This window comes from Phasianus colchicus, chromosome 8 (genome assembly GCF_987193195.1).
Source record: "Phasianus colchicus chromosome 8, bPhaCol1.hap1.1, whole genome shotgun sequence".
NCBI classification, from domain to species: Eukaryota; Metazoa; Chordata; class Aves; order Galliformes; family Phasianidae; genus Phasianus; species Phasianus colchicus.
Window position 1 is genome coordinate 11178106 of NC_143443.1, and position 26142 is coordinate 11204247.

Consider the following 26142-nt stretch of genomic DNA (forward strand, 5'->3'; position numbering starts at 1 on the left):
CATAAAAGTAGTTTTACTAGAAACTTTGTTTCTTCTTTTTTTGTTTTTAATCTAGCAATTGTGGTTATTGTGGCAGAGCAGTACTCATCAGGAGTATGGGGGTTTCTTTAAGGGGAAGCAAAGCCCTGTTGCTGACAGGCATTTCTCCCAAGAGGCAACCATCACCTTGGAGGTCAGCTGCTCTGTTCCAGATGGATAAAACTGGAGTCCAATATTAAAAGAAAAAAAAAGATATATGTCCTTTAGAAAGCTACTGCCCAGATCTCTTCTAAAGTAAAATTCTTTCCAGTGACAAAATTGATACAAAATGCATAAAGTCGCTACTGTTTTCCATATGTCCCTGTATTGTCTCTGACAAACGCCACCAGCCTTTTCCATCACAGTACTACTACAGTATTATACATTCCTTCCAGGCAGGTGTTTGTTTCTTTGTTTCTTTGTTTTGTTGTTGTTTTGTTTTTGTTAAAAATGAAGCAGGATGATCTTGCTTCTTCAGTCTTGAAGCACCTGTGTTGAAATCTCTAAATGCAGGTAAAGACATATCACATAATCATGATTTTAAAGAATATTAAGTTTTATAAGATTGTTATAAATGAAACTTCTTATTGGTAATTCTGCAAATAATGCTTCCCAAACTTCTACAACAGCAGTGCCAAATGTTCATGTAGAAAAGTAGCATGAACAAAGCATTAAACACATTCAGTATCTTCAAAAATCCAGTCACTGTTTCCATTCTTGATTTCCTGTTTTCTCTCACCCTTCTACTTCTGTTTCAGAGCTGATAAAGAGAAAACGCTTTATCTCCTTTCTTCTGCTCCTCTCCTGATTCACACATTTCCATGCTACCTGGCCCTTATTTGCTTGCTTTCTTCCTTGCTCTCCTGGATATAGTGTCTGAAAGTGGTTCACATTTCCTCTCCTACCACTGTTATGTAGCACCAGACACTATTGGCTACCAATGGGCTGTCTGCTGCTTATTTGCAGCTGGCTTTGCAGCCCTCCAGGCTGTCCTTTGGAACCTGGTTTCATCAAAACCACAAGAAAGTGGGCAGCCCTTTGCAGGCTGCCAGCAGCTGTTTCATGGACCTGTTAACGTGCTGCTCATGCCTCTTTGATGCTCAGTTTGTTTAGTGACTGGTAATGGCCATGCACCTCTTCCTCCATGCCATTCCAGAAAAGGGTAAGGGAAGGAAGGCACTCAAATTACTTTAACTTCAGGTTTGTATTTAATGTATTTCAGTGCCCAACCCAACTTTTGTGGAGCATTTCTTTGGGAGCTGTTTAGGTCTTTTACCTTTGGCCTTTGAAACATTACCTGCAATTACGGATGGCTATACATGTGAATTTAGTCACTCTGGGTCAGATCTTCTCCTGCAATGCCATTAGCTTGTTTGATGTGAGTGGTTAGCTTTGTTTTCTGATGTGACCTTAGAAGTGCATTGAGCCTTTTGCTGTACTGCAGTGCTGACTCCAAAATGATGTTTGAGTGCATGGAAAAAGTGCTACCTCAGTAATGTTAGTTTGGTATGCTCCTTTAAGATGCAGATGAGATATGCATGAGAATGATCACAGCATGTTTACATAGACACATGACATACATGTTTTACATTTTGTAGCACAGAACATCATTCAGCTTACTGCTGAACAGATGAGCTGGGCTTCAAAGAGCTTTAAATAAGCTGCTCAGAAGAGAGTGGAGAGTTACTGTTAGGTTTTTCAAGTATTGTGACTGTGCAGCCTGTTGATGGCTGTGACAGAGTTAGAGACAAGTTTGCTGCCAGCATGCTGGCTAGGAGCAGTGGGAGCTGGGTAGTCCTGTGCAGCAGCCATGTATGGGGTGGATCTACTACACCATTTGTGCTTAGAGGGGTTCTTGTGTTCTGGGGATGTGTTCTTGCAAACAAAGAACAGCAACCCATCTTTTGGAAAATTGTTCTGGAGCCAGAAGAGTCTGTTGTTTCCTCTAAGATGCATGGGTTGTGTTTGGGAGTTTGGAGGCTTTTTCATCACAGTCATATTTGAAGACAAAAGCTTAGGATAAATATTATGGTGTTTTGTTGATGGCAGATATGACAGTAGTCATGATCATGAAGCAGAGGTGATTTCTTACGTAATACATTTGACGTTGCTGGAAAAGACCAAGGCTTGCAATCTAGTACAGCATGCTTGTACATGATCCCAGGAAATAACACTTGGAAAGGCAATTCTTCCCTGATCCAGTTACCCCCATGAGTACAGGTTAAATGTCTTTAGAGAGGTATAGTTATTTCTCCAATTTTAACCTAGATATGTATCATGATGAGCAGCCAATGGATGAGATGTCCTTGTGGTGGACACCAGCTGAACTCAGCTTTGTTGTTGTTTTTTCCCAAATGACCTTACTGTAATAGCTTTATGTTCCACAGCATATCTGAAGATGTAAACTTTAGTTGTCCTTACCCAAGGGGAGGGTGTGGTTAACAAACCCACCAATAAGACTGAGAATGTTCAGACATCTTAAAATCGATGTAAAATGGTAAATATGAATCACTGCATGATCAGTTGAACTTTGTTCACTTCTTTATTAGTTTTCTGTGCATTTAGGCAAGCTTTCCATTTTGCAGTCCTTTCGTGCTGATTTAGCTTAATGTCTGATACTGGTGTTTCAAGTTCTACCTATGTATTTTTAATCAGTCAGCTTCATATACATGCTTTCTTCATTAATTAGATTTACATTAATGTTATTTTATCTTTTTCTGTTTCAGAGTTGACTCTGTATTGCTACAGAGACCCGCAATGGGAGCGTGCAGTTTTCTGTTGAAAAATTCTCTCAAGAGCTCATGATTTTTTTCCATCTCTCCTCTTAACATTTCTACTACTCCGCAGACATGGCTCACCACGCAAGGCCTTCCAGATTAGCAAAAAAGGAAGAGATAGGCAAAAGGAAAACTAACCAGGGTAAAAAGAAATCTAGCCAAGTGAGAAAGAAAACCACAAAGACTTCCACAAAAGCTGTTAGTTCTGGAAAAGGCAAAAAGCCGGCACAAGAAAAAGATGTTAAGAAAAAGCAGCAAGAAAAGAAACCAATCATGAGCTCTTCGGGTAGATTTCTCAGGAGCAGTGTCACCAGAACCTTGTCTGGAACACCTTGGGTGAGTTTGGAGAAAGCTGACAATATCCTCTTTCATAGCCAGGAAGCTTTCAACATCAATGGTTTTACAATGTCTCTTCGTAACCGATCGTTCTCCCGTAGATTTTCTCAAGCTCCAACAATTGCAAAACCCAGAAAAGCTGCAGCACAAAAAAAGCTAGAAACAAAGGAAAAACATGAGCAAGCTCTGGCAGTAGTAGAAGATAAAAATGTTGAAGTGTCCGAAAAATTGTTGGAACAGAATTTAGCACAAGATGAATTAGTTTCTCTGCCTGTAGAGGATATTCCATGCAGTGTAGATGAAGAGCCTGCTGCCATGTGTGCTGGTCGAGAAGAGGGGGGAGAAATACCCAAAATGAAGAACTCTGTTCCAAGCACCCAAGTGACTGATGACAATACAGCAGTGTCAGAGGTGGAGTATGAGCACGAAGACCTGCCCTGTGAGCAGACACTCATTGATCTCAATGCAAGTAGTGCAGCTGAAGCATCTGTTGAAGATGCTGCATTGGTGCTTCCATCTTCTGATTCCATAACCACCTCTGAATCAAACTCGAAGGTGTGTATAGAGACTCCCTTCGATCTGGTGCCTAACAGTAAAGAACCTGACTCTGGTTCTATCGATACCTCAGACCCCAGTTCAGCCGTGCTGTTAGAAGAGTTGGTCCCATTTGTTGAATCCCACACTGAAGCAGAGTCAGACCTGGTGCTAGCCAGTGAAGAATGCAACTCGAATTCTGCACCCACAGTTACCTCTGAGTTAAATTCACAAGAATGTTTAGAAGATCTGAGTTCATTTTCAGAGTCCTGCTTAAAAGCAGATGGGGATTTGGAGTCTGAGAATGAAGATCTTGATTCACATGAAGCTGCCACTGGATCAAATTCACTTTTACATTTTGAAAGTGTAAGCTCACTTGTGGAATCCGACATGAAACTCGTGAATTTTGTGCCTGTTCACAAAGAGCTTGATTCATATTCGGATCTGAGCTGTACAGTAGAGAATACAGAATCAGACTCAAAAAACATATTTACAGTAAGCGAACCAGTTTCCAATACCTCTTTAACCAATATTGAAGTAGAGGATATTGAACAACTTGTTAAATGTATTGATGCAGAGACATTAATTGTGAATTCAGGTTACGTCCCTGCTTTATCATCAGATATAGAAAAACGAGCAGTCGATAGACTCTCCAGTGAGAGTTCCAGAAAATTCTCTGAAGGTTTTGTTTCAGAGTTGCCTTCAAGCACAGAAATCTCTGTTCTTGCCTTAGAAAAAGCCATTAACGCAGATTTGCCAGCTGACTCGAGACTGCAGCAGAATGATTATTCATCACAGCTGGAAAGTGTTGGAATAAGCTTGAATTTGGTTCAGGACAACGTGAGCAACAGCACTCAAACAGTTGAGGCCTCAGGGCCATCCTCTCTTACAAATCCGGCTGGCGGTTACCCTCTTGCATATTCATCTCTGCTCCCTATGTTAGAGAAAAAGAAACGAAGGCGTTGTGGAGTCTGTGAGCCCTGTCTGCGGAAAACAAATTGTGAAGAATGCAGCTGTTGCAGGAAGCGCAAAACCAGTCACCGGATATGTAAAAAGAGAAAATGTGAAGAACTGAAAAAGCCACCGCCACCAATCACACTACCTCTTGAGGTAAGCCAGAAAAGTCTCAAATTAAGTCACAATTTTGAGGATTGCAGTATGTCTGAAAATGTCGCAGAAGGGGGGTTGTTGTACAGATTTAGAGAGCTTAGGGTTTCTTTTGGAGCTAGCAAGTTACACTGACTTGCTATCCAGACACGCATAGATTAAAGTGAGCTAGAGTTACTCTTGTTCCTGCAGTGTGGATGCAAAAAAAAAAAAAAAAAAAAAAAAAGAGAGAGGCAAGCATGGCTTTAACTCTGTGTTCCAAATACTAGCATACTGGCTAAAGCAATTGAGGGCATGAAAAGGTGAGAAAGATTTAAGTGCAAAATGTGAGGAGTGGGGGAGTGAGGATCATCTTAGGATACCCTAAGCTCTTAGGGAAAGGGTCTGTGTTTCAAAATAGCTAAGAAAAAGAAGGTAAAAGGTAAAATAAGGAAGGCTGTGTGTTCTGTAGAGTTAGTGATTTGCTTGTGATTACACACTTGCTGGGAACAAATCAATAAACTTCAGGATAGGATTTTAGCTGCCTTTTTCCCCTTTCATATCTCTCTGCCTTTCTAATTGTCTGTTCTTCTGTTTCTTTCATTTCATTTTCTCTGCCTCTCTTACCTTGTATATCTTACCACATCTCCCCCACGTGTTCTCTTTCTGTTTCTTACTCATTTTTCTGATCCATCAGTGTTTTATAACCCAGGTCATTACTTTTGGACCAAAGATGAGGGGAAAAGACATTCTGTATGCCCTTGTGATAACACCCCTGGCCTTCTGAGAGATTTCAGTTCAAGATCAGGCATTAAATCAGGTAAGTAGGGAATTGAACACAGATTTCCCATATCCCAGCTGAATTCCCTGATCTCTGAGCTGCAGAGTTAGCCTCTGCCTGCTCCCGGAAGTTCATATGGTTGAATAGAGACTGAGCCATGGAGAGGGAGATGCTGTCGTAGTTGTTAAGTTGCTGGGACATTTGCCTTGGGATGTGGGAAACTCGGGTTCAAGTCTCTGCACGAGCATGTGCTCTGTGCTCTCTGAGCAGTTCACACTGCAGGGAATGCACCTGCAAAACGTTTCTGAACAGCAGCTTCATTAAAACAGTGTGTTCTTACAGCAGGTAGAAATCCCAGTTTGCTGCGGGGCTCTCAGGAGACCTCTTGTTTCCAGCCCTCTGTCCGGTACTTGCTAAGGTTTGCAGATGTGCCTGTTCTGTTTTCACAGTAGGCAGGCAAGAAGAGTCCCATAGCAGTGAGGGGTCATGACATGTGTATAGGCTTTGGGTGGGAAGTGTATTTTAAATTAAAATGCTTAGGGAAGAAGATTTAAACAGGTGGGCTTAAAGTTCATTAAAAATCCTTTACGTCTCAGCTGCTCATAGAGAGCAAAGTGAGTGAAGGGACAACTAACACGTGAAGACGTAATTAAGCAATAAAGGTGATAGGGACTGGTGCTGACTTCTTGCAGCAAGAGAGTAGCAACATTAAAACCTTGGCTAAAGGAGCTTGTGGAAGAGAATTGATGGAACTGATGTAGGAAGTGATTGAAAAGCCATGATTTAGAAAAGGTTTTGGCAGGGTCAGTGAAAGAAGCACTCCAGCTTTTCTGTTGACCTTTGTTTTCTAGGCTAAACATTCTTCTTTTATTGTTGCTCAGTCTGACCTTCTCCTTGCAGATATGCTTTGCCCCTTTACCTCTTTCCTCTTTAGGCACTCCTTTTTCTTTCTTTATGAGGAATTTCTTGTTTATATTTCTTTGGCAGCTTATTTCTTGTGTGCTTTTATTTTATTAAATTGGTCACGTTTTGTTCAATGCATTTAGAACTGCACCAGAGGCCTCTTTCATTTCTTGTTAAATTTTGTACAAACTTTGAATACTGCATAGAGGAAATGAAGTATTCCTGACATTTAACAACATGTCAGGTATTTTCTCATAAAACTGTATTTGAATGAAACCTGGTGCCTGTTCAGATGTTCCTAGGAGCAAGTCTGGTCTCTCACCACTCAGAGGAAAATGAAAGAGGAAACTATTTCTGCAACGTGTGTGTGTGTTGTGAGAGCGCTTTGAAAATGTTGAGATAAAGGGGGTGGCATGGGGGGGATGGGAAGCACTGTGCTGCAGCTATCCTTCAGATAAGATTTTAGCACTCTGAAAGGGAATTCCGTTGTGTTTTCCCAGATTGAGATGGGATTGAGACTACAGCAGTTGGGATTTCCATGCCAGCGGTGTGTCACAAACAAGAGGGCAGCTGGAGAAAAAGTCTGTAGGTCTCTGTCCATGGTATAGAAAAGGAACAAAGGAATTAAAGAGAAATTAGGTTGGCTTCAGTACATTCCTCATTTGGAGGAGCTGTGCGTCTCTGTCTCGTGTTGGTGGAATGTAAGCATTTTTTGGAGGTGATTCACTGGGAGGAGGGTGTAAGGGGATAGACGTTCTCTGCGTGAGCATAGTTTAAACATTGATGTTTTGCCTTAAAGGGAATTATTTCTTTTGACTTTAACTAAACAATGCAGAAGTCGGCAAAGTGGATGAGAGCTGTGTGTTGAATGGTTCTAGGACAGCTGGTGCAGGAGTTCAAAGTCCCTGAGTGCTGCTTTAAAAAGGAAAAAAAAGGTTTATGTGGATGTTATTTTTTAAAAAGCTACCATGCTACCTTGTTGAATGGAATGGGGTTTTCAGGGATGCAATGTGGGGAAGTTGCAGAATGGTAGTGTTGCTTCTCCAGCAGCACTACTGCAGGGAGGCTTGCTTAGGCATGGGGGGAGAAAACGTCCTGCAATATATAGGTAAAAGGGTTGGGTGTCACTGCTTTCTGGGGGAGCAGCCAGGTAAGTGAGAGGTGTCAGTAGGCATTGAAAAGGAGAGGAAGAAGGTTTTATGCTGCATTACCACCCCACTCTGGGTGAATAATGCAGGAACACTCCGCAGTGAAAAGAGCATTTTGACAGGTTCCACCTACACAGGAGTGTGGAAATTTTACATTTTCTCTTGTCTCCGAGTCTGCTGCATTCTGCAATAACATGGTAGTTGCTGGAGGCTGTTTTGCAGCTATTTTCTACCAAAAAGCCCACTTTATCTCAAGAAGTGGTCTGGTTTGCTGCTATCGCACCATCGCGTACACCTTGGCGGTGTGGATACGTTGCAGGTCAGGGCTCAGTAGATTGCAAAAGCAGCATAGGAGGGTGGTGCGGGATTTGTATTGCCTTCTCCTGGGGAAGGAGCATTAGCAGGGGCCGGCATCGCCGAGGTACCTGCGTTCTGGGGCTGCACTGGGGCGGGAGCCCTGTCCCACTGCCAGCTGCTCCTGGGGAGCGTTTTCCTGCACGTGGGTGACAGTGACGGCCCCGGGAGGCTCCGTGAGACCCGGCCTCAGCCAGGTGCCCCGGGACATCTCATACGGCGGCTATGGTCTGAGTAACGGGGGAATACGGAACAACAATATGGCCTGTTTCCTTGTGGGTTTTAACGTGCCGCCCAAAGCCCAGGCGTATTTAAGGAACGTGCTGCAATTAGGGGAGGCTGGGAGCTTTCCAGCAACCGCTCTTCTGTTTTGAATGGGAGATGCTGATTTAATGGAGAGCCCCGCAGATGCTCTCTGTCTGGGCTGAGCCGTCTGGGGAAAGCTTCTCGGGGCCGACGTGAGATTCCGCTTGAGCCTCACCGAGGGCAGAGGGCTGTGCTGGCCGGGGCGCGGTGCACCTGGGCTGCAGGACCGGGCGCTCCCCTTCTGCGTAGATGCAGTTAAAGCCCCTCAGCGGCGCGGCGTGGGCTCCCCCTCCCCGCCCCTCCCTCACGGTCGGCCGCGTGCACGCGCCGCGCGGGGGCCGTGTCCTCGCCTGACCCCGCGTGCCGCAGCCCTCGCGAGGCCGCGCGGCGCGGGTGGGGGCCGCGTCCGGGCTCTCGCGACCCGTCGTGCGCGCGCCTAGGCGGGAGCGCGCGGGGGCGGCGCCGGCTCCGGGTCCGCGCCGCGTCTTGCCGGCGGCCGCCCGCACAGCAGCCCCTTTGTCCGGACGGGGCCAGCGCGAGGGGAGGCCGCGGGGGGGCGCTGCGGCGCCGCGGCGTCCCATTGGCTGGGCCGGACCTGGGCTTCGGGCGCGCGCGGCGCGGCCTCGCGAGGGGGCGGGGGGGGGGGAGCGAGCGCCGCCGATCCACGCGGCTCGTGCCCGCGCCGCCGCGAGGGGAGGGAGGGGAGGGGAGGGGAAGGCTCCGCTGCGGCAGGAAGCAAGATGGCCGCCTGGTGGGCGCCGCCGTGAGGAATGCGGGGCACCAGCGAGGTCGGCTCCGGGGGGGCGGCGGGGCCTCTCCCCTCTGCCGTCTCCGGCGTCGCCGCGTGTCGGGGTGGCGGCGGGGGGGCCGCGTAGAGCCGCCGCCGGCCCGCCGAGGTGCCGCATGTGAAGCACTCGGGTATTTGAGAAATATTGCAGTTCGATAATAAAACTGGAGGCGTCTGCTTTTGTGACCACCGCTTATTCTGCAATTTGATGTTTTTTTAGGTTCTAACTGAAAACAAAAGACCTCAGAGGAGGAAGCAAAGAGTTTTTAAGGTAACCGATGATTGCTTTCATATTTCTCCCTCACGTTAAGCGGCGTTTGTCGTCACGTACAGCAGGAGATCGAGGGTTACGCGCTGGGACGCGGCGCTTCCAGCCCTTCAGCAGCTTAGCTAATTTAACGGCACAGAACGCGTTCTTTTTCTGCCTCTCCCTGTCCCCTCTTCCCCCTCCCCCCATCCCAGCATGTTGTACGCACACCGGAGCCTCTGTGCGGGGCGCTGCGGCCGGGACGTTGGCTTCCCATTGTGCTGTGAGCCGCTTCACCCTCCGTGTTCCTTCCCCACTTGCAGAAGTACCAGCTGAATGCTGGGGGTGTTCAGCATTCGATCGGAGGGCGAGAAGTCTTTGCTATCACGTAAACTGAATTAATGGCATAGGAAGCTTCGTGCTTTGGTTACGGTGGTTTTGATTTCCTTTTTTCTTAAACTTTAGAACGCCTCAAGTGAAACTGAAAATTCTATAAACTTACAGGGGCCTTCGGTTCACGTGGTAAGGTTTCAGCAGGGCTCTTAAGATGGCTATCTTGCATAGTAACAAAAGATTGGTGCTTCAGCTCAACTGTTTCAGCTTGTTGTAACAAAATACAAGTTTACTACATTTGTGCCTAACAGGTAGCAGATCCGTACCGCATTTTTCAGTTTGCTTTTATTTTGTATAGAAATAAGTTCTGATTTCTGTTCTTTCAAGCTAAAATGCTAAAGGGTGGATGCTGAAACTGAAAAGAAGCTAAAGAAAATGAGAAGTATGTAATGTTTTTAGACTTATCTGACAGGTTTTTTTCTTGACACAGAGTGCAGCTGAATGTGATCTAAGTTAGTTTAGCATTGTTTCAGTACAGAAACATTTCAGAAATTGTTGGACGTGGTGAATGTGATAAATGCTGAGTGCAATGTGATTTTATTTGAAATCATCACGACTCTGTAGCAGCTTTGTCTTCACTGTTATATATCAGAGAAACTTGCTCAAAAGAGTCCTAAGTTTGTAAGACAACGTTAAGTTAAAAGTTAAGAATAAGTAAGGAGCAAATCAGCTCACTTGGCTTGCAAATGTGTCTGACCTCTGTGTGTGTCTCTCTCTGTGTGGGTGTAGCTGTGCAAACCATCTCCCCATATGCCTACAGGAATAGTGATTGTACAGCACTAACAAGTGTTCTTCTTTTATAAAACATATTAATCCATGACATTTAAATATTTCATTGAGTCATAGATGTGCTCTTAATTGCTTAATTTTAGTGGCTGCCTCCTTTACAGAATAGTACATAGGTGTAGTTAAAACTTCAGCATTTGTTCATTTTGTGCAGTTAAGGAGATGGTGTGTGAAATAAAAACTTGTAAACCAGTCATTCTGTTTTGTAGTGTGGAATTGGTGTACACTTGTAAGAGGAATCTTTCTGTCTTGGGTAGATCTGTTGTGTTAGATGTCTGTCCGCAGTCAGGGTTCATAGTGAGTCTTCACATTTTCTCTTGAACTTATTTTACCACTGTTTCTTGTTTGATGGCAGGGGAAGTTGCTATGTAATATGATGCTGTCATTCCTATCCTTTCCAAAAAGCCTTCTGAACAGTTTTGTGTTTTTTTTATTTTTTATTTTTTTATTTTTTTTATTTTATTCCCCTTGGCTCTTAAATGGAAAAAGGCTCGTCTGTTTTTGTGTGTGTGCATAGTATCATATGTTAGTCATTGGACTTGTGTTTATTTCTGGTTTGACTTTTCCTCTGCTGAATTGATTCTGCAGTGTTTCTTTCCCTTTGGTTTTAGAGTATTCTTTCAGTTTGCTGGTATTTTGTCTTGTGGTGCTGAATTGTATTTGCTGAGTTGATTCACGTGCGTGCATCAAGAAGGGCATGGTGCCCCTGAAGGCATCTCATGGAAGAGGTTGGGTTGCTGCTGGGGAGGTTTTGCTTTGTTTTTGGTGGGGTGAGTTGGTCATGTTAAGATAGGTTGCATTTCTGTCAGCTGCAGGAAACCCCCATTAAGCTTCACCATTTACAGTCATCTTCACAATGGCACTTCAGAAATATGATGCTCTGGTGTGTGGCTGGCCTGCCTTATTGGTGGGACTGCTGTGTAGAGCGGTGCTCTATCTACTGAATTATAACCTCAGTCTTTGTTTTAATGGTCAGCAGTGGTCGAGTGAAGCTAAGCAATGACATGTCAAAAAAAATGATGCTTTGAATTATTATTAATATTCTTTTATAGTTTTACTGGGGTTTTAGTTGTGTTTTGCTTCAAAAAAAAGGATTGTAGACTTTCTTAAAGAGGATTATGTAGCATTGTGCTCCAGTGATATGTGGAGTTCATCTTTTTCCAGTCATCCTAAGTTTGTATAGATGCACACTTATTTATTTTGTGAGTTAGCAGTTCCTCTAATTATACTTTTATGAGCCAGCGTATTCTTCTGTACCAGGTTAAAATAAGCAATGCTTTCCTGTTGAAAACAAAGTTTGACAGATATAAACATTATAACCAAAAGTGATAAATACTGTTATATTGTAGCTTTTATTGACTGTTTTTTCATTTCCATGAAAAACGTGCATGCACTGCTTTTTCCCAGCTATTGAAAGAGGAGTTATTTAGGAAATTCTACTGTGCTTCGTTCTCCATACTTATTTTGAAAGGATGTCCAAAATATTCATCTCTTTAATGAGCAAACTCTTTTTGAAGAAAGAGTCATCATGTGTTCATAGAAATAGATAACAAAGAAGGAGCACTCATGGTTTTTATTCCAAATTATATATTGTATATTTTCTCTATTTAAGTGGAAACTTCTTATGCTTTATCACTGATAATAGAAAATCTAGAAAGAAGGGATTTGTACTTAAAAATTTGCCTGCCTGCATTTCAGAAGGAGTATTGTGCATCCTCCTTCACTTAGTTATTATCATTCTCCTTTTAGCAGTGTGCTCTCTCAATTTGGGCAGTGCAGCACACCTCTTCTTAACAATGTTGGCGGTCACGTGCAAATTTATAAATGCAGCCTGGGCAAACAGGACAGTTGAAGAAGGCATTGTGTTGTCAAGGAGATCTACAGTTAGCAGTAGCACCAGTAAGGAAGCTGCCTCCAGGTCAAGATATAGCTGATGAGAGGCACAGTCTGTGGTCTTTCTAGTAGGCTCTGGGGAACTACAGCTGCCATTTGGATGGCTGCAGATGTTTGCTGCATTTGTGGAGTTATTAAAAAAAACAACAAACAAAAAGGGGGGAAAAAAAAGACTGAAGAGAGAGATCCACAGTAGTATATGCAGTGCGAAGTGAGTATTGTGACTGCATGCCCATTCTTTGTTCTCTGTCTGATTCTGTTTTTGTGTTTATGCATAAACACTGTAGTGGTGATCTGTGCACAAGGAAAGTGTAGACAACACCTGCAAAACTCTAAAACCAATTTGATTTAAGTCAAACCGAAAGCAAGAGCTCACTTAATGTCTAGAACTTTGGGTTTGTTGGTAAACTTTGTACTTAGGAGCTAGTAGGAGTCTCATTTCCATCAAAGCTACAAATACATACTTGAGCACTCTCTTTGATTTTTCTCCTCGATGTGTACAAAGCATGGTATTTCATATCAAAAATAACGTTCAGATATGAAGTTGCTATGACAGACCAGCTGTTGTTAGCCCTTTTTAAAGTGTGGTTTGTTTTGCTGCTTAAATTGCACTATTTCAACCTAATGTATGTGTTAACAAAAGTTAAGAGAAGCAACTCTAATATGCACGCTAATGATTTGAATGAGGATGACTTGAATGGATTTTTGAACATCTAAATATAATTTTTTTTTAGCACAAAATGCCTGCCAGAATATTTAGCTGGAAGTAATTCAACTTTTATTTTTTTTCCTTTTTAAAATAAGATATCAACAAATCAGTGGATGAAATTGCAATGCTGTGGAATTTGACAGAGGAAGAAGACAGAATAATGGGAGTTGGAAGGGATGTTGTACAGAAGACATGCTTTGTGATTTTTAAAGGGACTTAATCATCTTGGAATGTACTCATTTGGAAAATACCAATTAAAATTGCTTTGAGTACTGGTTGGATGTATCTGCCTACTTAGGAGTTTGCTTTTGGCACATGAACAGCTTACACAAATTATCCAACTCTTTTAGAACTACAAAAACTAAGGAGTAACTCAGCAGTTGAATGCTTTTAATTTTGAAACCTGGGAAACAGAATTGTGAATTTCTTTCACAAACGATACCTAGATTACTATCTTTAAGGACTTTTTTGATAGCTGGATGTGTGTTTAAATGGAATTATTTTGTTGTTGTTGTTGTTGTGCTTAATAGGCTCGTGTACCTCAGGTGAAGTAAGCAGGCATGATTGTGGTTGTAATAAATTACCACAGTTTGTGCAGTCTCCAGTGCTTCCTCATGAGTAACTGTATTTCCTTTGTATGGTACCATTAAGATGTCACCTGTATATAGACATTTTTTTGAATGGAATCTTTAGAAAGAAGGTCTTTGTAAATGGTCTGTAAATTAGTTATCTTACCCCATATCTTGGAGGGGGTTGAAGCCAGTCCCTGGTGGGCTTTTTGCTGTGGTGCCGATAGGGCTGAGCAGGATGCAGAGATGCTCTTCTTCCCTTACAGCCCCTGTCCTACAGAGCTCCCTGTCAGTACTACTTCCTCTCCTTCCCAGAATTGGAAGCATCCTCCAACTCACTGCTGGTTGCATGAATCAGCTGTGGGTCTAGTAACACTCCTCTGCTTGCTCAGGGAGTTGCTCACGTTGAGGCTGGGCCAGGTAGAGCCTGGTAGTTAGGGTGTTGGGGGGTGGGAGGGTTGCACGTGCTTTGAATCACTGTTTAGATCTTGCCTGTTACTACGTGTGGGATGCTGAAGGTTTCACTGTATTGAATTTAGAGGAAAGAGCTTCTTAAGAATGCCTGTGATCAAAAATGTTAGTATCAGTGAAGTAGCATTTGTGGGAAGGAAGGAAAATGTGTCAGCATGTGCAAGTAGGGCAGGTTTATAGGTATGTCTGTTCATGGTTTACATATTTCTAAGGAAGTTATGACAATACAAAATAAATTCTGCTTGCTTATTCTGGTGATGTTTTGTTGATACTAGTTATTAATTATGAAACTAAGAACTTTATTGAATACTTGCTACATGTAATGTAAGCAAATAAGTACTTGAAATAGCTTTGCAGATTCCAGTATTCAGTTGCCAGTGTTTGATGTTTGATACTCGTACATTTATAGATAATAACAGTATCTAAAAAGTGTGAAAAAGAATGCTATTCATTTAGAACCCAGTATACCACATTGCTAAGCAAGTTTTTTTCTGCTTTCAGTAACTATTGCAGGAGAAAATCCACTTAGAAGTCTCCACCTTACTTGAATGGGACCAGATTTTCATTTTTGTGTGCTTTTTTTTCTCTGTTGTTACACTAAGATTTTAGATATGACATTAATTAAAAAAATAAAATCTCGAAGATAAGATAGCAACAGATTTTCCCATGGGCATTAGTATTGTAAATACTGAATGATTTAACTTTCACTACAGTAGATTTATATTTGGATTTGATTTGATTTGGGAGATATAAACAAAGGATCCATGCATTCTTACAGAGGTGCTTTCTTTTGAAATGTCAGATACATGAAACTTAACCAATGTCAAGAAAAAAGAAAGTAGTACTTACATAAAAGAAGCCAACAGTAATCAGTTGTCATTGATTTCTCTAAAGTTAGTGTATAGAACATGCTTGTCTGCCTTCTTGTCCAGCACCTTAAGCATTTGGCCTTTTGTAACGTCAGAATTTTTCAAGGCAGACTTCAAACTGAGTGCCATGTGTTCTGACACTCAATTTTGAATTCCTTTTTCAGTGTTCTTGTCCAAATTATTCAGAGCATTTCATTGATGCTCTGTAGTAAAAATTTAACTCTAAATTTCATTTTTGTCAAATAAGATTTTATTGACGTTGTAAATTAGAGTTCCCATGTATTTAAAAATGCAAAGCATTTAATTTTGTAACAGATGATCATTGCCTGATCACTGTTATCACTGCAACCCAAACACTGTCATTTTGGCAGTGCTGCTTCGGACCGTTGTTGTTCTAGCTTGTGAGTGGAAACTGGTCATCCTGTAAGGAGGGAGTGAATGTTATATGTGTAAATTCTGTTCTCAGCTTTATTTAAAACTCTAAGTCTGGTAGAAAAGATACATTGTTTGTCGTTTTTAGGCTTTTTTTCCCTCATGGGAATAAACAAAACATAGTTGCAGGATCCTGAATAGTGCCTTGTAGCTGGGTAGCCTGTCTGATCAGTATGACTGTCTAAATTGCCTTTCGCTGGGCCTCTTAATGTAGTTATCTCTGACTTAGTTATTCTTTTAGTCTGTTGCCCTCTCATTGGCCTTAAACCAGACTAGAATGTACGTGCAATGTAGATGTTGGAATTTGGAAATGAGTTGGTGAATGACTTGTTTCATTGCGTCTCTGGGAGCCGGGGCTGGTTAGCATTGTTAACTTACTGAGCTGTGTGTCCTTGGTAGACGTGGTCTGAGAGCTGCTATGCTCACATGTAGCAGGTTGTGAATAATGTAAATGGTTGTGGGACAGATGGTTAAGCACTCAAACTAAGTCCTGTGTTAAGGAGCTGAATGTGCTCCTACTTAGATTATAGGAATTGGGGCATTACCTGAAGCAGCAGTTCAGATCCTTAGTGAGCTGAAACAGAGGGCAAGGGACTTACATTAGATTGGTTCACATACCCTAAAGCTGTGCAAGGTTTTTGTGATCTTTTGCTCTTACACTTGGGGATTGCAAGACTGAATCAATTTATGATGATTGAAGCATCATGTTTTCAAGTTCCTTTAGGTATTTTTTTACTTGTAAATTCCCATGGATGAAAATCGTGATAAAGCATCTAGTGACACGCTTAACAATTTTTTTTTTTTACTCTGTACCTCTACAAAAATGCGCAACATAGTTTCAGTTCGGACTTCCCTTGCTTTAACTTAAAGTCATTGAGTCTTGTTATACTTTTGTCTGCTAGAACAAAGAGCCTTCTGTTATTAGCTTTCTTTTCTGTGCAGGCTTAGCAATAGTTTGTGGCCTTTCGATTTTCTTTGGTAAATTGTAGAAAGTGGACTTGAGGCTTTTACTTCAAGATATTTCAATCTTTTGTTTTTCTCATGGTCTTCCAAGACCTGTCCAGCATATCAATGTCTTGCTTGAATTGGGCATGCCAGGATTGGACGCTCTGCTCCTCTGGCAGGTGTAGAAGTGCCAAATACGGGGTATAAAATAATCTGTCTTTTCCTAATTGCATTGTTATTTATGCACTGCAGAATCTTGCTAACTGTTTTGGCCACAAAGTTGCAACAGGAGTTTCTATAGTTACTGTGCAGTGTTTTATTGACCATGTTAATGCTCCTTCCAGGGTCATTGTTTCTACGATAAAACCTGTATTATGTACTTACAGTCCGATGTCTTTGTTGTTAGATACACAGCTTCACCTTTATCTGTCTTGAAATGTTTGCTTGCCAGCCAAAAAATCATGTCTAATTTTATCACTATTTGCTATTTTTCTATCAGAATTAGTTTCACTTTTCTTCTAGGTCATTGCTAAGGATCTTATATAATATAGAGTTGTGATAAATTCCCCAAGGACCCAGCTAAGAACACTGATGATTCTCAGTTTACAGTTACAGGCTTAAACATATGGTGATGGCTTCATAAATGAGTAAGCTATAAGAGACATTAGCTAGGATGAGTAAGTTCAAAGACAGATTTTATTCCATCTCTACCTTTTAATTAAAGCACATTAGGGGAGGGTTGTATTAGGGAATAAATATTGCTGGTGATTGTGGGTTGAGTGCTATGTTTCCCAGAGCTGTCAGTGTTTCTTCGAGTGTTCAAAGATAAATGATTGAATAAATCAGAACATCATGTAGAACAAACAGAAAAACTCAAGCATGATACTAGTTTGTATTGGCTTCTGTAGCAGAAAAGATTCTGTAAGAAGTTTTCCTTTAACACCTCCTCTTGTGGGAGCCTGTGTTAGGGGAGCAGGGTGTCCATGGTGTGTTTTTTGCGGTTTTGCTTTGCACTTTCACGCCCTAGAGCACAGGGTTGACAGAAACAGAAATCTGAGTAATCTAATAAATACACTTTTCTATGGGTCACAATATGAAACCTTTTGAATCTGATTAAGTGTTTTGCACTTTGTTTGTTTATTTATTTATTTTTGCTAGCAGCTGCATCCTTTAGGGTCTTCTTGTAGAAGACCTTGTAGGTCTTCTTGTAAGTGGTCTCACTGAAGTGTTACATAAGATAAGCTGGAGAACTGTGGTGGTGGTGTGGGGGAGAGAAGTGAAGGGAGTGAAGATACTACAATATAGTGTCACTATAGCTCATTCTAGATATAAATATAGATGACAAAATCCTCACACTGTTAGGTAGAGTGGATTTGCTAGCTGCTAAAAGATCCAGCGCGAAGTCTTACTTGCTGTGGTAATTGAGTGGGTGGGTTTGGGTGGGCTGGATATTCTGGGGGACAGGGGAGTTGTGAATGAAGGGGATCCATTCAGCAAAGCAAAGCACAGTTGAGTGATTTTCTCCAGCTTCACAGAACTTATAGTTGCCTTGAGTTTCCACACAAACCTGCTTACACTTTTTTACATCATTTTGCCAAGAGCAAAGATTATTTGCTTTTGTGGCTGTAGCTTCTAAAATATGGAATTGTGAGCCTGCTGTAAATGCTTGCTCAGTGCCATTGTTCCTGCAAGGAACAAAACATACTGTATGGGCAGGTTATGTTATATTATTGTAGGATCCAAATTGCTCTCTTTACCTGAAGATTTGTGGGAAATATGCTTTCTGTGAGCTGCTGTACAAGCGTGGTACTGAGAGACGCATAGCATTTCATGGCCATGGTTAATATGTAATTGGTGATAATAGATTTTAAGTTTCTGGTGAAGTTAATGGGAATGAGCCTCGGCTTGCAGCTGGGCCCCTACTTAGCTGTCCCTCTCTGTGGCCTGGTTGCCTTCCCAGAAACTCAGCTCAGCCTGCAACCTTCGGCAGCAACTTTTTTGTTGTCTGCATTATGGTAGTCAGTGACCCTACACTTTCCACAGCATCTGTTCAAACCAGTGCACAGGGTGACTAACTTGGTAGCACCCAACATAGACGAGTGTTTCCCCAGTCTGGTGCTTTCTGGCTCCCTATCCGTATCTTCTATCTCACATCTATCTTTTTATCCCCATATGATGGTCCCTTACTTACACCTCTATTAGGCAGTACCCACCCTGTATTCCATGGAGTTGCTACGTATCCTGGGGGGCAGATGCTGGGGTTATTAGCACAAGCTAATAAGTGTAATCATTATTCTCATGTTGAGAACTCTGTTCCTATGGGGGTGGAGGAAAAATATAATCGGGATGTGTACTTAGGGGACATAGCCTGTTGTGCAGCTTGTCAAGACTTGCTCTGAGAACCATTTTGTCAGTAGTTGATCTAGATATCATCTGATATTTCTGGTTTACAAGAATAATTACTGGCTGTTATCTTCAGTATAAAATGTGTTGTTACCACCTATACAGACATGAAGTGAGATATAAACCTGCAGTCTACTCTCAATTGTACAGAAAATGTGGAAAAGTCTTTAGGTTAGCCTTGACATTGTATTTTGATTGTGAATTACTGAAATCTTTGCATTACTTCACAGTCATGTTGTATTAAAAGAAAAATCAGTGTTACAGTCTGACTCTTTTGAGAGTGATTTGCTGTAACTGGCTTTTCATGTATGCTTGGAAGCATTACCTCACGCAGTGAAGTGTGTGTTTAAGAAGAAAAAGATAAACTGGGCTGTACTCTATGGTTCTTCTCCTAATAATATTAACTATTGCAAAGTTTTATCTTGAGGATGATTTGCTAGTGTTCTATATATCCAGCTAAAGAAGTGCTCCCCTTCATGAAGAAGAGAGGAAATTACTTCCACTGATCCAGTTCATTCTACCACTTTCCATTACCCTTGTATAAAAGCTTTAAAAATCAATTGGATCGGTCTTATGTGCTCAGCTTCCATGAATTTTAAGACTGTTGCTTGGAAGCATAGTATCCTGGACTGTAGTTTTCAGTGCTTTGATTCAGGACTGGAAGATAGACTTCTCCAACCAGGTTGTTCTGCTGCAGAAGCATTTGCTGAGCTATTGCTTTTGGTCTGCCAGATTTTGGCTGAGGAGAAGAATCAAATGACCTCTGCCCCTTCTAGTATGTCTGTATTTCTTTTTATACAGGGAAACAGTAGCTTTACCTATTAAACAGAAAAGGCCACAGGAAAGTCTGGTAAGAGAAGGAAAAAAAAATATGTATATCTAGGATTCATTGCAGTACAGTAACAAAACAGGAAAAGTGGCACAGTGCTCAAAAGGAAGAGGAGTTGATTTCTTTTTAAGTCAAGTTTTATATATTTATATATATATATATTAATAATTCTAATTAATTGCATGGAAAAATACAATCTGAAACAAAATCAGTGATATGATTCAGCTGGTTCTTTTTTTTTCTTGTTGCACGTAGGCAACTTCCAGTTAGTGGAAATTATGAAATGCATAGGGAATAATTTTATTAATAATGCCAGTTTGCTGCTAAGATCAATTGGGTCTTATGTGGACACAGCACTGCACTTGTATGCTTCTAGCAGGTAATGTACCGAGTATTTTCAAGCAGTTTTATGTCGGATAAAAGTACTTTACTGAGGAACGGCGTGGTTGACAGAGAAGTGGGATGTATTGCTGATGGTCATGCTTGAACTGTCCTCCTTTCCCTCCATCTCTCATTACTCATTTTGCAGACTTAAAGATTTTTTGTGGTTGTATTGAAAACCTGTAAGCTCCAAGGAATGATTTTAATCTATTTGCTTCTATCTCCTCAGCTTCCTACTCAATTAAGTAACTTTAAATAGCAGTTTTACATAGTTGGGACAGCTTCTGGACTGATAGAAGTATACTTTTATTGGTGAAAGATCAGTAACTTCATATTATGGTTCTTTCTGAAGTTAAGTGCAGAAGAAAGAAGCTGGTAACTAAAGTGCAGCCTTTGTGTAGGCATAGAATTGTGTGTTTTTACTTTTTAGTGATGAATTGTTCCAATATTCTTTGATAGTTAGGAAGCCAATGTTAATCCTTTAGCCCTGTTAACAATAGATTTATTTATCCATTTTTGTGGAACTCTTAGAAATTGCTTGGTGATCCCCTGGGTCTTTGGATCATTTGATGAATCCAAATCCAGGATCCAGAGGAGTTCAGGCTCAGAGACTAGAGTCAGCATCTGTGTGTAATGGAGAAACATGTATGGTGTCTTTCTTTCTTAATTTCCATACATTTGACTTAGCTGCAGAGATGTTGGACATGTTTTTACATAGCATTTTCATAGTATTTTGATGCCTATAATATTTAGGACACACTAGGGATTGTCTGTTATGTTCTTTATCTATTAGTGATCAGTTGTGAGGTGGATATTGGGCTCCAGATGGAATTAGGTCCATATGCTTCATTTTGCCTAGGGATTTCTGAAAGATTCGCCTTGATGGTTATGATTAATCATAAATCCATTTTACATTTGTTCTCGTTTCTTGGAGAAGTTCATGCATATTGGCTATGGCTGCTAAATTATGTTTGATTTAACTGCTTTAAATTTGGTGCTAAAAGTGAACTGCTAAAAACTTCTGTGCCAGTGTATGGTTAATTAACCAGTTCTATTGCTTGTGTGTAATATGAAAAGCAGTACTGTTTTCTGTGCTAAGTAGGGCTGAAAGCTACAGAATATTTAAATAATTCTTAGATGCTGCAATAAGATTACTACCTCAAATGAGGCCCATCTGCATACAATCTCCAGGACAGAGTATTCTGACTTGGTTGGTTTTGAAATTGTTGTAGCCACGTGAATTGTGTTGCGTCTGGGAAGATGAAGGATATATTAAACTAAATATTAAGAGTTTGCTAAAATAGTAATAATGCTAGCTCAGTTACCTGAAAAACTGTTCAGAAATCTGAAAGATACCATCTAAATGTACAAGGCAGTCACAGTGTTTACATGATAACTTTCAGATGCACTAACACCATAGCTGGCTTAGTAAGCATCTCACTTTAACTTTTGTCAGTTTTGGAGGAGTTGCAGCTAACCCAAAAAGCAGTCATTCTTGCTAGAGTGTCCAAACAAGTCGCATGTCAGTTTGAGTATAGCTGTAGAAGTATAATTATACCAAACTTTGCGAAGTCCAAGCTTTTAGATTTCAGTCTTGCTTTGAATTGGACTGAGACTTTCATCTGCTTATGCAAATTCAGCAAAAAATTAAATCCTTAGGTCAGAATCTTTACCATTTAGTGAAGGCCTTTATGTACTAATTCATTTTAAAGAAATTTAAAATTTTTCCCTACGCACAAGCTTTCTTCTTCTGCATACCCCATTAAAACACTTTAAAAAATACCTTACTATAAATATGGTCAGGTTTCAGGTTTTTTATGACTTCCTGTTTTCTTTCAACATCTATGCCTGTGCTTAATTAGGATATTCCTCATATATTCAAAGTAGGGTTTAATTGCTATAAGTAATATGCTTCTTATTTTTAATGCTTTTGAGCAGCTGTTACAAGATTTTTTTTTTTTTTTAATTATTTCATAGGCAAATTTAGAAAACAAACCAGTAAATGGCCGCAGACCAGAACTCATGGAATGCAGTATATGCGGTCATGGTGAAAAATACAGGGTGAAAACAAGCCAAACACAACCCTTTGAAAATGCACAGTCTAAGGAGAAAGAAAGAATGACAGGCTTAGAAGCAGAGAAGTGGGCACATAACGAGAAGCCATCTTTTGGTGTCCATGTCAATGGAGAAACCCATGGAACTGTGACAGGCCACGAACACTTCAGAAATGCAGAAGAAAGTGAAAGAGCGGTCTCTCCCCGTCAATTAGCTGAGCCAAAAAAATCATTTGCACAGACCATCAAAAATGGCATAAAAACCCTACATTACTTATCACCAGAAGCAGTTGCTTCACTGAAAAAAGCATCTGGAGTGGAAAGGACAGATTTGACAAGCAACTCCCATGCCCAGTGGATGAAGGCTACCAATCTGAATGACATAGTCAGCACTCTGACAACTAGTGTTAGCTGTGTTCACCCAGACAAACAAGGAAATCTTTTCATGAAAGAGGAAAACTGTACTTGCAGTGTCTTTCAGGATTCTGATAAGTCAGTATTGCAAACCAGTTCTGTTTTGGATCTGCAAGAAAGCACGTGTTATCCTCCTTTGGTTAAAGAGGAAGTGCATGGAGAGGATGGCTTCAAAGTACCTAACACAGAAACACAGCATGAGAGTCCTTCACTTCAGCCAACTTTCTTGTCCCTGATTAAAAACAGAAACCTAACTGTGGAGCAGGTTGTAGCTATTGAAGCTTTAACACAGTTATCTGAAGTCCCTTTAGGAACATCTTCCCCAGCTAAAGCTGAAAATAGTGAATGTACAGAAGAAAGAACTTCCAACTTGCTCCATAGTTATAAAAGAGATATTTCATCCTCCTTTACGTCTTCTACATTACAAGAAATCAAAGACACTTACTTACAGAAAGAACAACAGCTCTTGACTCACTGTGCTCACTCACAAAAGCAGCTCCCAAATAAGCCAGTGTTGTACAATGGCCAAAGTTCGATTTCTGAATTGCGTGATAAACCTGCCAATCTTGCTAGCGAGATGTATAAATTGCAGTTATCCTCAAGAGATACCAAAACTTTATCTGAGTTGAAATCTAATGCAAAATCATTTTCAGGACTTAATACCAAGAAAAACTATGACCCAGTCACCCTTTCACGGTATTGCAATGTTCAACATGCAAGCAACAACTTGGATACTCTTGGCCAGGTAGATCAAAAGCCAGCCTGTAATGATTTGAGCTTGGAAACTGGTTCTTTAATTAAAGAAGGAGGAATTCACAGCCAGGATGAAGAGGATGTAGCTGCACAACTAACTCAACTTGCAGCATTAATTGAATCAAACCGGGCAAATCCAGAACAGAAGAATGACATAAAGACATCACTGCTTAACTTAATATCCCATGAGAGGCAAGCAAAACATAACCAAGATCTGCTGCAGAGAAAAGAATCTGTATTTTGTAGGCATAATTGCAGTTCCTTACTGTTAAAGCAAAAACAATCAACAAATAAAAAAGGAAGTGCTGTACCATGGAAACCAAGACACAAAAAAAAACCTCAAGAAGCACGCTATCAACAAATTAATCGAAACCAACTAGAGTTGTTGTCATGCCAGCATAGTGAGTTACAGGACATTTGGATATCATCAAAACTGCACAAGCTTGGTCAAACTATGCCACAGGACTCCAGAATAGCTCTGTCTGAAAAAAAATCACCAAGAACCAAAGTACAGAAAGCACTGAATCAAAATACACTAACATTACAGGAAAAACCTAGGTTGTTTCTTCCTCAAACACAGATAAAATTCCATAGATTATCTGAGGTACCGCAGGACAAAAAAAAAGACAGGTTGTTTGGCTATGAAGTGGTGAATGAGCAAATCAAAACTGCGGGCTCCAGTGACCCACCAGGCATCATTCCACTGAAAAACGATGTTGCTGCATGTAACCAATATAGTGATCTGCTCTCCCGTAATCCTCTGTCAGTTTCACAGTTGAAAACAGCATCCTTGTTAACCAGACCAAGTGAAAACACACAGATGTTTACAGAAAAATGTAATTCTCAGGTACAGCAGGCAGTGAATGTTGGTCAGACACATCCTTTGCCTCAAACTTTTAGTCAGTCTAACCTGAGAGCTAGTGAAGCATGCAGTGAAGATAAAGCCTATGTCCAGCAGGGTGCTGTTGATCAACAGGTAGATCCGAAGTTGCAGATGCTGCCTGTTTCCTGCAGTGCGGGTCAGGTGCCAGGCACTGTGGAAGCTCTCAGGAACATGGAGTGTGCAGGTGAAGTTACCATTCTACCATCAAGAAGTTTGGGTACTGACCATCCGCAGAGCACAGGCGACTCAGGGTGTTCTCCAGCAAAAAACACACTCAGCAGTTTTCTCGAATCACCGATGAAGTTTCTCGATACTCCTACAAAAAATTTAATAGATACACCTACAAAAAAAGGACAGTCTGAATTGCCAACTTGTGACTGTGTTGGTAAGTCATCCTTTCTAGCTTTTGCTTGTACCTTTCACGTGGGCATGTGTTTGTGTTGCTCCCCTTAATGCTTGATGCATAGGTGTTGCAAAAGGATACTTGTTTTGCTGTTAGGAACTAGAAGAAAATGATTATTTCCCTTTCTGTAACCTTTGCCTGGTGTTCTTCAGGCCTGCAAATAACAGCAAAATTCAGTATTTTTGGCCTTGCATCTGATCTATTTAAATTCAAATTGAGGAAAATGAGTTTTTTCTGTTTGTTTTCTTGTTACTCGCTTGTATGCTTGTAATTTCATCTGAGTATAACAGATCAGGATTTCTATGGTCTCAAACTAGTTTCTGCTTGAGATGAGCTGGGCAAAACTTGCCCAATACCTTTTAATTGCAACCTAAGTGCCTCCTGGCTAAGCAGCAGGGAATTGTCGAGGGCAGTTGTGTTACTGTCACGGTTTGCCCTGAGGGTGATGGGAGTTTCTGTTAAAATTCCGTCAAAGGCTTGTAGATGTCTCATCTCAGAGAGAAGAGGAGAGATGGAGATTAGGTGATAAATCCAGATACGGAACAGTTTGTGTTGTAGCACGAGGTGTCGGATTGAACTCGGTACTGAGAATTTTGCAATACAACTTGATTGATGGTATTGGACATGCTGTGTTTTCAAACTATCAAAGCACACAGATGGGAAGGAAAAAACCACTTCAGGGACTTAACAACATTGTACACAGGAAGATTTTTTTCATCTTTGCTCTAATGTTCTGCAGCAACAAGCTGCTAGTTAAGAGGCCTGGATTGCATTTTTTGTTCTGTAGTATGTATATGACTGTCAGCTGATGTTTTTTGGCCTCAATTCTCCATTGTCTAAAATGAACTGATAATGTTTGCCTACTCGCAGGGGCACTGGGAAGCTTACGTAGTCAATATGTGTCAGGTCCTGCAATGAACATTGATAAAGAATGCAAGATAGTATTATAAATAGGATCTATTTGTAGCACCAAGAAAGAGAATCTACCAGTAGATTAATAGGAGAAAGCAAGCATAAAATAATATAATTTTGATGTCTCTGAGGGGAAAAATCAATCATACTACTTATTCATTGCATTTCAGGGGCAGATTTTGTGTATTTAAGATGTTTCTATAAACCATTTCTGTGCTGTCTTGTAGTGATGTAAGAAATGGATGTGCAAATTTAATTTTCTCAACCTGTTTATAGAGCAAATTATTGAGAAAGATGAAGGCCCATATTACACACATCTTGGGACAGGACCAAGTGTTGCTGCTGTGAGAGAAATAATGGAGAACAGGTGAGAAAATGTGCTTTTTAGTGCTAACAGTATCTTTGTGTAAACAGGAAAGAAGAGGAGCTGTGAGAAAACGAGTGCTGTTTGGCTTTGTTTTTCTAATACTTTTGCTGTACTCATTTGTAAAACATTTTCCTGTTCTGATATGCTTGAGGGAAGCTCACACATTCCAGTTCCAAATTCATGCATCTTGTCTGAGCTCCAGCAATTTTAGCCAGTGTGCTCGTAGGTGCTGTTGAAGTCCATAGGGATGACAGAGATTAGCAGCTGGCAGGAGTAGGCTTTCTGGTGTCCTGCATGCAAACAACCTGTCTCAAATTGGACAGAAAGTGACTAAGTGCTCTAGTATTTTCAAGCAGATAACATTTCCTTTCCAAGTAATGGAAGCCACTTAGTGACAGA

General features: G+C 41.1%; 1 protein-coding gene across 2 annotated transcripts in view; it reads left to right on the forward strand.

The window, feature by feature from the left end:
* Positions 1 to 26142, forward strand: part of TET1 (tet methylcytosine dioxygenase 1) — a 73837-nt gene that overhangs the window by 12665 nt on the left and 35030 nt on the right. For both annotated transcript variants that reach the window (XM_031602871.2, XM_090144863.1), the window contains exons 2-5: positions 2745 to 4775; positions 9251 to 9301; positions 21935 to 24446; positions 25653 to 25743. In XM_031602871.2, the coding sequence (XP_031458731.2) occupies positions 2868 to 4775; positions 9251 to 9301; positions 21935 to 24446; positions 25653 to 25743 (4562 nt within the window). In that variant the 5' untranslated portion in view covers positions 2745 to 2867. The remainder of the gene's footprint in view (positions 1 to 2744; positions 4776 to 9250; positions 9302 to 21934; positions 24447 to 25652; positions 25744 to 26142) is intronic.